At 31.5% G+C, this 14,084-nt stretch overlaps 1 protein-coding gene across 1 annotated transcript; it reads left to right on the top strand.

Moving 5' to 3' along the window:
• Positions 1 to 10,050: 10,050 nt before the first annotated feature.
• On the top strand, positions 10,051 to 13,248 carry RD22 (BURP domain-containing protein). The gene is made up of 3 exons (XM_039042481.2): positions 10,051 to 10,230; positions 10,317 to 10,422; positions 12,059 to 13,248. Exons 1-3 carry the CDS (start codon positions 10,192 to 10,194, stop codon positions 13,009 to 13,011), a joined length of 1,098 nt encoding a protein of 365 aa, XP_038898409.1. The 5' UTR covers positions 10,051 to 10,191; the 3' UTR covers positions 13,012 to 13,248.
• Positions 13,249 to 14,084: the final 836 nt, after the last annotated feature.

Raw genomic sequence — 14,084 nt, 5'->3', positions numbered from 1 at the left:
GATAGTCCAGACGACTGGACCAACGATCGCTAAACAACCATCGTTTAGTCTGATCGCCCAGACGACAAGTTCTATAAAAGACACAACGATCACTAAGACAGGACAATCGCAGAGAATGATCGCCCAGATGCCAGGCAATATGATCGTTCAACCTCCATCGTTTAGTACGATCGCTCAAACGACAGAAAACACGATCATTCAGGCCCCATTGTGTAGAACGATCACCCAGATGCAAGACAAAACTATCATAAGAAAGGCTCGGTAATCTATCAGTCAAGATCCGACACTTCTCTCTTCATCTACCACAAGGAAGGCTCGGTAATCTATCTTCTTGTCTATGTAAACGATGTTATAGTCACAGGTAACAACAAAAAACTTACAGAATACCTCATACAAACACTGGACATACATTTTGCACTTAAAGACCTTGGCCAACTTAGATACTTTCTGGGAATTCAAGTACACTATCTGGAATCTGGCCTTCTGATAAATCAGTTGAAGTATGTTGATGATTTACTGCAAAAGTTTAACATGTCTGATGTGAAAGTTCTCTCACCAACAGTTCAAGGTTGTAAATTGTATAAAGCGGCTAGCTAACCTTTGTCTGAACCATTTATATATCGAAGCATCATAGGAGCCCTTCAATACTTAACACACACAATGCCCAACATCACATATGCTGTCAATCAACTGAGTCAGTTCCTGCAATCCCCAACTGATGTTCATTGGCAAGCAGCAAAAAGGGTGCTTCGGTATATCAGTGGCACCAAACATTATGGAATATACTTTCAACCAAGCCTGAATCTCCATATTTCTGCCTACTCGGATGTCAACTGGGCTTCCAACCTAGATGATAGAAAATCAGTAGCAACCTATTGTACTTTTGTGGGAAATGATATCGTGTCCTGGTCCTCGAGGAAACAAGTTGTGGTAGCAAGGTCAAGCACTGAATCTGAGTATAGAGCACTTGCTCATGCCACCTCAGAAGTACTCTGGCTTCAACAACTACTAGGTGAGATGGGATTAAAGTCCAACACTAGACCTACTATATGGTGTGACAACCCAGGAGCAGGTGCATTAGCAACAAATCCGGTGTTTCATTCTCGAACTAAACATATCGAAATTGATATTCACTTCATCCGAGACCATGTTCTCAAAGGCCACATCAATATTCGCTATGTACCGTCGACCGATCAAATTGTTGATTGTCTCACAAAGCCACTCAACAACACACACTTCTATACATTACGAGCCAAACTAGGAGTACTTGAAGTACCATCTAGTTTGAGGGGGGATGTTAGAGAAGAAATAAGAAATGAAAAAGGAAAGACCAAGGTAGAGGAAGAAGGAGTGACTCACCAAGGTAGTTAAAAGTTAGTTTACCACTCTCCAATCATAGTGTACCACTTGTAATATTTCTATTCCTCTTTGTATCATTACCATTGTTATAATTAGGTCAAAACTTGTATAAAAAAAGGTTGTAGTATCCATTTTTATCATTGAGGCAATAATACATAGAAGAAAACAGAAAAGGGAAGTCCAAAGGACAATTCCGATTCCCAACCAAACTTTCCAGCCTTATTCAATCATTAACTCACTTTGAAGTGTAAATAAATTATTTTAGAAGAAATTGGAGTGTTTAACAACTACTCAAAATAGCTTTTCAAATGTGTTTTAGTCACTTTTATTAAAAGTGTTTAAATAAAAAAAATTGAAAGATATTTTTTCTCAAGTCAATCAAAACAGACTCTTTGTTAAAAAATATATTTTTTCTCTATTTAATCCAAACGGGTCCGAAAACTATGATAATGAAGTTCTGAGAAAACAAACCTAATGAAGTCAAATAATTATCATACGAGACCTTAATTTTGATAGTTAAGCATATTATGTATTGAATTTCATAATGTCAAATAGAACATTAAAATCTTAATTTTGTATTTAATATATTTCTGACATATTCAATACTTGTTTTCTAAATCAACAAATTGATTATTCCCAAAATTGAATTTTACATCTAATAAAACATAAAAAAAAAATTCAATTACGTGTTCAATGAATTATTAAATTTACAAAATTGTTGTACACATTAATGAGCTATCATCGAGGAATTATTAGACATTTAAATTTTAGGAATTTAACACACTTTTTAAAATACATGAAACTATATATTAGACACAAATTGCACTAGAGCTTACTTATTTCTTACTCTTAAACTACATAGACTATTCCGCGGGTTAGTATTTGTAATTATAAATACTATTTATTAGATAAATCATTTATTCCTTGTAAACTTCACTTTTACAATGATATATGTTGTCATACGGAGAAATTATTTTAAATAATAAAATAATTGAAAAAATTTATATCACAATTTATTTGCAATAGTCTATCCGATTTATCATAGATAAATTATGATATTTTATTATTATTTATAAATAATTTGATTATTTTTTTATATTTGAAAATAGACTTGTCATATATATATATATATATTCGTGCATGTAATAAAGTGTAAACGGTAGATACTAAAAAAAAATGTTTGAATAGTTTATCAATGTTATACGTGTTAAATCACGTGCGTATGCTGTATATGATTTTAAATAGTTTATCATTTTTTAGATGCATTCGAAAAGCTATATCGACGGCGATGATGAAATAATTCACACCATACCCAATAAATGTTGGTACGAAGTATCATAATTTTGTATTTTTTTTTTTTTTTGAAAAGTTACAAAATTAAATAACATGTATTTTTCTATCGTGTTTCTATGTTTTATTAATTCATATTTGCACCCGGATGGAAAAATAAATTTATTTTATTAATTCCTTTTTGGTTAAATTATAAATATCAGTAGACTTTTAGGTCACTACCCATATCATTTTCAAACTTTAAAAAGCTATCGGTTTTGTGTTTAATAAATTAACGGAAATTTTTTAAAATAAAAATATACGAAAAAATACTTACATAAAATAGTAAAATTTAATCATTTTAAACTTCTATCAATTTTTATGACGGATAGATACTAATAGATTTCTATAAACATCTATCAATGATAGACTTTTATCGGTTTCTATCACTGATAGACCTTTTTTTTTTGCTATTTTTGTAAATAGTTTTATATTTGTTTATTTGTAAAAAAATTTCTAAATTAATTTTAACTTTAGGTCTCACATTTTTTTGGCATACTCAATATTAAAAAAGAAAAAAAAAATCTCATGTCTAGTTGACACAAATTTAAAAGTTTATAATCTTTTTGACCTACAATTATTATTATTATTATTTTAATTTTTTTTTAATATGTCAATGACTCTTATAACCTAAATCCAAAAGTGAAGGTTTAAAAATTTATTGGTTAAAATACTTTTAGCCCCTAATCTTTTATATATGTAACAATCTAGATACTAGATTGTTATTTTTTCTTAAAAAGAGTTTAGGGATGAAAAGCATTTTTAAACCAAATATGTAAAAGTGAACTTAGCTAAAGGGTAATTGATATAACCTTCTTCTCTAAAGTCAAAAGTTTAATCTCCCACTATTGTTGTATTAAAGAAAGAAAAGAAAGAAAAAAAGAAAAAAAGATAAACCCAAATGTTGTAAGTAAGGCCCCATTTGGTAACTTTTTTTTCTTTTTTTTTTTTTTAAAAAAAAATTAAGCTTCTGGACTCGATTTCCATCTCTAAATTTTTTCATTTGTTATCTACTTTTCACTAATGGTTTAAAAAACTAAGCCAATTTTGAGAACTAACAAAAGTAGCTTTAAAAAAGTTGTTTTTAGAAATTGATAAGAATTTAATCACTGTATTTAGCCAACCCACCCCCCCTCCCGTTTGTCTTCCTTTCATCTCAAAGTACGATTCAAGGGAGGGAATCAAAGTTAATCGCAATTTTTTATTGAATGAAAAGAGCCATATACATATAAAATGATTGCAATAGGGAATGAGCATCTTGTATTTCATAAAAATTGGAGGTAATATAATCATTATGTAAGGGCCGTCCTACCTAACTTTCAGGCATTAAAATACGCTTTAGACGTAGATGATTATCATAAAAAATTCCCAACATATCATAAGATTCACTTTCGGGAAAATTTGCACTTTTCTAATCTCGGAAAATAAACGGAATTCTAGGATTTATCCTTGCAGCAAATACTTTTATGCATACCTCTTCCAGTTGATCTATACCATACTCAATACTTGTAAGATGATACACACTAGCTAACAGTCCACCTGGTGTTATATCATAAACACATTGGTAACGTAGATAATTGTAACCATATACATATAAAATGACTGCAATGGAATGTCATTCCTCAGGCTTTATTTGTAAAGTCTCTAGTCCTTGGTAATTGAAACCCAAAGATCTATGAACCAATCCATGTTTGACTAGCCAAGAAGATAAAGACCCTGCATCTTTTTTATTTCTCTCACCCCCTCCATTTTTTATTTTTATTTGTATAAGTATTTCCCATTTACAATGAAAAATTTATGAATATTCACTCGTTCTTTATCGTTTTTTATAAAAGTATACTGCTAATTTATTAATTCGTTGGAAGAGACTATACTTTTGTATTTGAAAAAAGTTTCAGGAGGGACGATCTCTGAAGTAGATGATGGTTGATAGAGTAATCCTTGACCGCAATTTTCAGTATGAGTATTTGGGCCAACATGAAATTTGTGGTTGGTAGTAAAACATTGATTCTCCTCTCGAGACTTAATTCAATCTTCATAGATTTCTCGAGATATTTTCTTATGAAGTTTTGTTATAGCATTTATAACAGCTTCGGGTTTAGGTAGAAAATCCAAAAAATACATATCGACAAGAATTAACTTATCGACTCCCCGAACAATACTATAAGAATTGGTATTAAACATCCCTCCTGTAATTATACATGCTCCCATAGCAATAATATATTTTGGTTCAGGCATTTGCTCATATACTCTTTGCGCAGTTTCATAATGTTCTTCACCAATAATTTGAGGTTGTAGCATAGTCGAGGTTGAATCTAAAGGATCTACTATTGGATAGATACCTTTGGCAGATAATCCTTTTGATAGTACTGTAGTAGCATCTAAATGTGAAAATGTGGTGGCACGAGCAGGATCGGTCAAATCGTCCGCAGATACATAAACAACTTGAATAGAAGTTATGGACTATTCCTTGGTAGAAGTAATTCTTTCTTATAAGGAACCCATTTTGGTACTAGAGTGGGTTGATAACCCAAAGCCAAAGGCATTCTACCCAATAACGTGGATATTTTGGATCCCGCTTGAACAAAATGGAAGATATTATCGATAAATAGAAGTATGTCTTGTTCATTAACATATGGGAAATATTCCGCCATAGTTAGGGCAGTTAAACTAACTCTCATACGAGCTCCCGATGGTTCATTCATCTAATCGTAGACTAGAGCCACTTTTGATTCTGCAATATTTTCTTCATTAATTACTCCAGATTCTTTCATTTCGATGTAAAGATCATTTCCTTCATGAGTACGTTCACCTACTCCTCCAAATATGGATACAACTCCATGAACTTTGACAATGTTGTTGATCAATTCCATAATGAGTATTGTTTTACCCACTTCAGCCCCTCGAATAGTCCTATTTTTCCTCCACCTCGATAAGGGACTAAAAGATCCACTACTTTAATTCATGTTCAAAAAAATAGATAATTTTGTATCTAGCGGTATAAAAGCAGGGGCGGATCTATGAATAGGAGATGTTGTGCGAGTATCTACAGGACCCAAATTATCAATAGGCTCTCCAAGCACGTTGAAAATTCGGTGGAGAGTCACTCTGCCAACTGGAACATCAGAGGAACTCTTGTGTCAATCACTTCCATTCCTCTCATAGCACTCATAACTAAAGCTCTAACTTGATTTTTTTTTTCTAATAATTGTCGTACTTCATAAGTCACATTAATTTCTTGATTGACAGTATCTTGACCTTTAACTATCAAAGCGTTGTGAATATTAAACATTTTACCTGGGGAAAAGCTATATCTAGTGTTGGACCAATGATTTGAGCGCTACATCACAAGTTGTTTTTTTTCAAGCGTGGAAACTTTAGGACCAGAAGTCGTGGATTTATTCTCATAATAAAATGAAATATGTCGAATTTTTTTTATTTAAAAAATTATTGAAATCTAAAATAAATGTTCGATGGAAAAGAAAGTTGATCGGTTAATTAAAAAAAAAATGAAATAAGAGTTCGCACTCGATTTCGTTGGTACCGTCCAATGGAAACAAATTTCATTGTTGACTTATGCCATTTGAATGAGTCAAATTGCAAGTTCAACCAACCCATTTTCAAAATATCAAGTGGATGGATAAAAATCTTTCGAAGTCATTCATTTGCCTATCATTATATACATTACCATCCATATTATCTATGGAATTCGAACCTAAACTCCATTTATGAGTCATTTTTTTTTTCATTTCTTTAGTCCTTATTTCTTATTTCAGCATATCGATTTAGGTATAATCTATTAGTTTTTTCTTTTTTCTACCTATACCCTTTCTCTCTTTTTTTTTTCATAGGAATTTCGCATATTTTCACATCTAGGATTTACATAATACAACATATATCATTGTCAAGAGTGAATTTTTTTTTATTTTAATATTTTGAGGAAAAAGACTATATTACAATTAAAAAAAAAAAAAAAGATTGGGTTGTGCCATACATATGAAATAGTATATACAATAATGTTGTATTTGGTGAATCAAATACCATGGTCTAAAAACGAACCATTCTAATTAGTTGATAATATTAGTTGAGAATTTTGTGAAAGAATTCCTATAAAGGGTTTCATTAACTCCTAATTCATGTCGAGTAGACCTTGTTGTTGCGAGAATTCTTAATTCATGAATTGTAGGGAGGGACTTATGTCACCACAACCAGAGACTAAAGCAAGTGTTGAATTCAAAGCTGGCGTTGAAGATTATAAATTGACTTAATATACTCTTGAATATGAAACCAAAAATACTGATATCTTGTAGCATTCCGAGTAACTCCTCAACCAGGAGCTCCACTGAGGAAGTAGAGGCCGTTGTAGCTGCTGAATCTTCTCCTGGTACATGGACAATTGTGTGGACTGATGGGCTTATCAGTCTTGATCGTTACAAAGGAGAATGCTATGAAATCAAGCCTATTCCTGGAGAAGAAAATCAATATATTGCTTATGTAGCTTATCCTCTAGACCTTTTTGAAGAAGGTTATGTTACTAACATGTTTACTTCTATTGTCGGCAATGTATTTGGATTCAAGGTTCTACATGCTCTACGTCCAAAAGATTTGCAAATCCTACTACTTATATTAAAACTTTCCAAGGCCTACCTCATGGTATTCAGGTTGTAAAAGATAAATTGAACAAATATGGTCGCCCTCTATTGGGATGTACTATTAAATCAAAATTAGGATTATCCGCTAAGAATTATGGTAGAGCAGTTTATGAATGTCTACGTAGTAGAATTGATTTTACCAAAGATGATGAAATTTCCAACCATTTATGCATTAGAGAGACCGAGAGTCACCCAGTCAAAATATGCAGAATTTCTGACTTTTCGCGAAAGATTAGATCCAGTAACCAGGGGTCTATGGTTAACCGATATTGCACATCATCATTTAGCCATTACTATTCTTTTCCTGATAGCGGGTCATATGTACAGGATCAACTGGGGCATTGATCATGGTATAAAAGAGATTTGAGAGCATACGACTTTGGTCCTAGGTCATCTGTGTCATTGGTTCAAAACCTTGATTTGGTCAACCACCTAAGATAGCCTAAATGCTCTGCTCTGGCTGAAACTGACAGGGGGTGGAATGGAGGATTGGACCTCTTCGGGTAATGGATCAAGTGAACGAAAGAGACTGACTTTCTTATCATCTTATTTGCGCCTGACAAGAGATTCAAATTAAAAAAACTCAACATTCGATCTAGCAGATTCAGTGGCTTCTTATTGGATCTTACTGCTTCTGCTAATGCTACTGCTTTTCACGTGCACAATCTAAGATACCAATCCCGAACCATCATCGTATTTTAAAATTACTAAAAAAAGGGAAGGGTGGTTATGGGATCATTTATTGCTTTGAGTCTGCTAGATCCTCTATTTTATATTCCTTCGCAGAAAGGTAAAAATGAATTCCATTGTAGAGTTGTATGCACTATCAAGTTAACACCATAGAAAAGGATTGAGTCATTAGTTAAATGGCCCTTGTTTTGTTTCGCTAGGAGAGCAAAAATGACTCCAAAGGGTAGGGTCGGCTTAGAGTGGAGCGAGACATACCATCGAATAGCAAGGGTTAGCGACTGCTTAAGTCTGGCAGAAGACCCTACTAGGACACTCATAGTAGTTCGAAAAAGAAAAAGTCAAAGCAGCGGACCAGTAGTTCCAATATCCACCTTTAGAGACATTTTTAAAGAAGGTTTCGTTTAACACATCTTGGCCAAGCAGGGAAAGCTAGAAATAAATCGTCGATTGAATGTGCTCTCTTCTCTACTCTAGACAACTCATTCTATCACTATTACTAAGAACCAATAATAGAATAGTTGAAAGAAGTCATGCTCTAAGTCGGCTCATTCGTATTTATATTGATCATTAGGGGCCTCTTGAATCTTCTATTTACCTTTTTTTTTTATTATTATTTGTATGTAATGCGACTCTACTCTTTTTTTCTTTATTATTGATAGGAATTCTCTTGTTAAGACCGTATGAATCAATTAAAACCTTAGATTTAGACTAGAACCACGATGATTCAATAAAAAAAAAACCTTCCAAAAAAGTTCAAAAATTCCCTAAGTAAGAATTCTTCAAATTATCACTTATTTAATGCAGAATCCTTCGATTATCACTTACTTAATGCTTATTCAATGACTGAACATAATGAAAAAAAGACAAAGAAATGTTTATCCTTTAACCAAAATAAATATAAACGAAAGAATAAATTTTTTTCGGAGTTTGGTGTTTGTTGCTCAAGAATTCTTGTTTAGGTAATTCATACCATCCATACATAATGTTTTGATCTAAGATTTCAATTCTTCCATGTTTCAGCAGTAATATATTGTTTCATGGAGCTAAGGTCCAAACTGGTGTTTTCATGACTCTATCACCTAGTCAATTTTGTTCCACTTAATCCCTATTTCATGGCCACACATTTTTTCGGCTAAGGAATAGGATGTATCATAGTAATTATCCTTTTTCAATTTGGGGAGAGATGGCTGAGAGATGGCTGAGTGAACTAAAGCGTGCTAATCCATTGTACGATTTTTTTGTACCGAGGATTCAAATCCCTCTCTTTCCGTTTCTGTCAATTACTTGGTATTTTTTATAGTTGAGAAAAGATGTAGAATAGATAAAATGTTAAGAAAATTTCAAAATCAAACAAGGAAAAAAATTAGATTTTTTTTTAATTCTTGACGCCTCAAATTACATCCCAAGTCATTAGATAGGAATATGAAAATGAAGAGAGAAACAAAGAATATTACTATTGTATAAACAAATAGTTTGAGAGTAAGCATTATACAATCTCCAAGATCAATTTTTTTTTTTTAAAAAATAATACAAATCATGATAAGAAATGCAGATGAAATAGACTTAATTTTAAAAAACAAAAACAAAAAACAAAATGATTACCAAATAGTTGTATTTAATTATTTTTTTAAAGTAACATGAAAAAAATAAACAAAAATATTAAATTACAAATTTGATCCCTATGATGTGGAAAAAGTTAGAATTTAGACCCTCTTATTTTAAAAGTCATAATTATTATGGTTCGATAATACCTCATGAATAATCCATATGGTTTAATAAAATTCTCATAAACAGTCTCTATCATACAGACTATCTACAACAATTTTATCAAACCATACTGACTAAATTTTAATTATAACCCATGAAAACTAAATTCAAAATTACAAAATTTGTGAGATTAGAATAATTTAGAATTGATTAAAAGGATGATGTAGTACCATTTCGAAATTGTGCTCTATAATCCACCTGTCCCATACGACATAATAGCCCATTTAAGTTGTTGAGGCGCAGGCAGTTGGAAGTTACTATTTTGACAAACGTTGCTTTCCCCTCTACTTCAATCCTTCCTTATAAATCTCGCCCACTCATTTCCATATCATTTTAATTCATATAATTTCCCCTTCCTTTCTTTTCAGAGCTTTATTCACTGTGGTTTGCTTCAATGGAGTTTCGGTTTTCACTCATATTTGTTTTACTTTCCGTAAGCTTTTTCAATTAAGTTCTTAAGCCATTTCGTTTCATATGTTATGATCTCTGATCTCTCTTCATGGTTTTGTTTTGTTGCAGCTTGCAACTGTTTTTTGTTATGCCGATCTCTCGCCTGAAGACTACTGGCGTTCTGTGTTGCCGAACACCCCGATCCCGAAAGCTATTACAGATCTCCTTAGTTCAGGTCAATATTGGATGGTTTTGAAATTGTTAAAATCACTTTCGTATATGTTTAGGAGTGTTTTTAAATAGTTAAAACCATTTCAGATATTCAACGTCGGTTTAAGACATGCATGTTTGGAGTGATTTTGAAATTGTGTTGAGAATTACTTTCATTATGTTCAAAATAACTTTGAGCTTTTTAATATTAACTTTTACGTCGTTACCTATATTCCGAAACATATCATTTAAAATCAACTTAAATGTTTGATTTTAGTTTTTAAATTATGATTCTCTCCTACAATCATATGATTAGTGTTTTAAAGTGATTTTAACTATTTCAAAATCTTTCTCAAACTTCCTAAATTTATGCTAGAAATAATTAAAAGATAGATTAAAAGTGATGATTTTGAACATGATAAAATTAATTTTGATGCATTAATCATTCCAAACTCGCTTCCAGATTAAAATTTGAGTTTAATTTCAAAAGACAATAATTAAGTATAACTTAGATTAGATTTAATCTCATGTATCTCTTTATCCATGAATAGTTTAAAAAATAAAATTAATTCATATTTTTTTATCATATGATTTATTTTTATTAATGTTGTTTAGACTAAAAGATGAGTGCAATAAGACTATAAAAATATAAAATTGGTCTAATTTTAAAAGCCTTTTTCAAATGGTTTCAAGTCAACCCTAACAAGATAACGACATGACAACCGTAGCTAAAAAAAATTGCTAATATATTTCTACTTAGATCTAGTGGGTTACTTTTAAAACCATAAAACACTAGTTTTCAAATTTCAAAAAACTAAACAATAAAGTCCTATACACATCACTTTTATTTGTTAGTTTATTTGTTTTGTTTTCTAGATTTCGGATATCTAAAATCTTAAAAACCAAAGCCGAATTTAAAGAAAGAAGTTTTCAAAAACTTGGTTTGATTTTTAAAAATTGACTAAGAATTCAAATAATTATATAAGAATTATGAAAACAACCGTGAGTAAAAAATTGTAAAAAATCAAACACAAATTTCAAAAACAAAAAACAAAGGCCCCGTTTGGTAACCATTTGGTTTTTTGTTTTTGTTTTTGAAAGTTAAGCGTATTCCATGCACATTTCTTACAATGATTTTCATATTTCTTAAGTACAATTGTTGAATTTTTAGCCAAATTCCAAAAACAAAAAGATAATAAAGGAAAATTTTTGGAGAGAAGTAGTGTCTATAGACTTGATTTTTTCTAGTTCTCAAAATTTGACTTGATTTTTTAAACCATTAGTGAAAAGTAAATAATAAAGAAAAATTTTTAGAGGGAAGTAATGTTCATAGACTTAATTTTAAAAAACAAAAACAAAAAACAAAATGGTTACCAAACGAGGCCAAAATGGTTGTCAAACAAAACCTAACTAATTTCAAACCAAATATACTTAGAAAGATAAATTTTTGGGTAAATCCCAAGATGTACATCCTATCATAATTTTAAAAAAAATTGTCACGTGACAAAATATAATAAAATAATTAAGTGAAATGTATAAAGATGAGTGTAGCTTACAATTTACTAATTATTTTATATATGTATTATTGAAAGAATAAAAAATATATTTTATTAATGTGAAACGTGAAAAAAAAATAGGAAATTAATTATCTTATTTTGTAGACTTTCTAGAAGGAAAAAGTACTTCAGTGAATGTTGGTAAAGGGGGTGTAAAGGTCAACACCGGAAAGGGAAAACCTACAGGCACCTCCGTTAATGTTGGTAAAGGCGGAGTTAACGTCCACACTCCAAAACCAAAGTCTGGAGGAGGCAGTTCAGTTAACGTCGGTAAAGGAGGCGTTAACGTCCACGCCGGTCACAAAGGTAAGGCAATTTACGTTGGAGTTAAACCAGGCTATAGTCCCTTCAATTACTTATATGCAGCCACAGAAACCCAACTTCACGATAACCCAACTACAGCCCTTTTCTTTCTTGAAAAAAATCTCCACCCTAATTCCAAATTTACCCTTCATTTCCCTAAACAAACCACACCATCATCTACTCGTTTCTTGCCACGTCATGTTGCCACATCACTCCCTTTCTCTTCCCAAAAACTCCCCCAAATCCTCACCCGATTCTCCATTCTCCCCACGAGTTTTGAGGCCGAGACGATCCGAAACACGATCCAAGAATGCGAAGCCCCTGGTGTTATCGGTGAAGATAAGATCTGTGCTACGTCGTTGGAGTCGATGGTCGATTTTAGTACTTCCAGGTTGGGGAAGGAGGTGACGTTGATCTCGACGGAAGTTGAGAAAGAGACGGATTTGCAGTCGTTTACGGTTGTGAATTTGGCAAAGAAATCACCGTCGACGGCAGACTCTGCAGTTGCGTGTCATAAGTTGAGTTATCCATATGCTGTGTTTTATTGTCATTTCACGCAACGTACACGTGCTTATAAGGTTAGTTTGGTCAGCGCTGATGGGACTAAAGCTGATGTGGCAGCCCTGTGTCACACTGACACGTCAGCTTGGAACCCTAAACATTTGGCTTTTCAAGTGTTGAAGGTGAAGCCCGGGACAGTTCCCATTTGCCACTTCCTTCCACAAGACCACGTGGTATGGGTTTCAAAATACTAGAAGATTGAGAAGTTATCGTCCACGTGGCACATGTAGGTCTAAATAAACATAAAATATATTTCTTTTAATATTATTATTAGGTCATGTATTACACTTTTTTCGGGGACTTTGATGTAATTTTAAATGTTATTAGTGATATGGTTAAAAGATTAGTTATCGTGGTAATAAGTCGTGGTACTTGTGAGTGACGTGTATAATATGCAACTTTAGTTTAATAATAAAGTGGATATTCTCTTACTCTTATTTTGTATCGGTAATTTGGACACTAAAAATATGTAGTAATTTTTATTAATTTAGATTATGTTTGATGGTTTTTTTTATTTTTGAAATTTGTGTTTATTATCTCACCCAATCTCGAGTCTTGTTTTCATCATTCCTATACAAACATGTGAATTCTAGTTAAATTTAGAAACAAAAACAATTTTTGACAAAATTACTTTTTTAGTTTTTAAAGTTTGACATAATTTTCTAAAAACACTTACCTAACCTATTAACTCTAAGCTCTAAATAGTATATTTATAGGTTTAATTTTTAAAAACTAAAAATTAAGGTCTCGTTTGGTAACTATTTCACTTTTTATTTTTTTGTTTTTTGTTTTTGAAAATTAAGCCTATATTCTCTTATTTTGTTATCATGATTTATGTATTTCTTAAGTACAATAGTTGAATTCTTAGCTAAATTCTAAAGACAAAAATAAGATTTTAGAAACTATTTTTTTAGTTTTAAAATTTTGGCTCAATTAAAACATAGGTTAAAAGTAGATAACAAAGATGATTTATAGTCTTAATTTTTAAAATAAAATAATTATCTAAAAAGACTTTAATTAATTACAGAACGGATTCTTAATATATATATATATATATATATATATTTAAATGGATATGGCAACAAAATCTAACTACGCATGAAGTTAATGAAGGAAACAAAAAGACGACTACTCCTAGCTAATAGTCTTGTGTGTCTTGGATTCAAAATTTTGAATGGAAAATTTAAGATTTTAAACTTTTGCTCTAATTTGCTATTACATTTATAAGACTGAGTGGAAAGATTATAAATATATAAAAAGGTATAGA

This window comes from Benincasa hispida, chromosome 9 (assembly GCF_027475165.1).
Source record: "Benincasa hispida cultivar pf3 chromosome 9, pf3_genome.v1.1, whole genome shotgun sequence".
Lineage (NCBI taxonomy): Eukaryota > Viridiplantae > Streptophyta > Magnoliopsida > Cucurbitales > Cucurbitaceae > Benincasa > Benincasa hispida.
Note: the sequence above shows the minus strand (reverse complement) of the source record. Positions and strands in the feature narration are given on the sequence as shown.

Coding starts and splice junctions, on each gene's coding strand:
- RD22 (XM_039042481.2), top strand. CDS start 10,192: ATGGAGTTTCGGTTTTCACTCATATTTGTTTTACTTTCC. Junction 10,231..10,316: donor TCATATTTGTTTTACTTTCC/GTAAGCTTTTTC, acceptor GTTTTGTTGCAG/CTTGCAACTGTTTTTTGTTA. Junction 10,423..12,058: donor TACAGATCTCCTTAGTTCAG/GTCAATATTGGA, acceptor CTTATTTTGTAG/ACTTTCTAGAAGGAAAAAGT.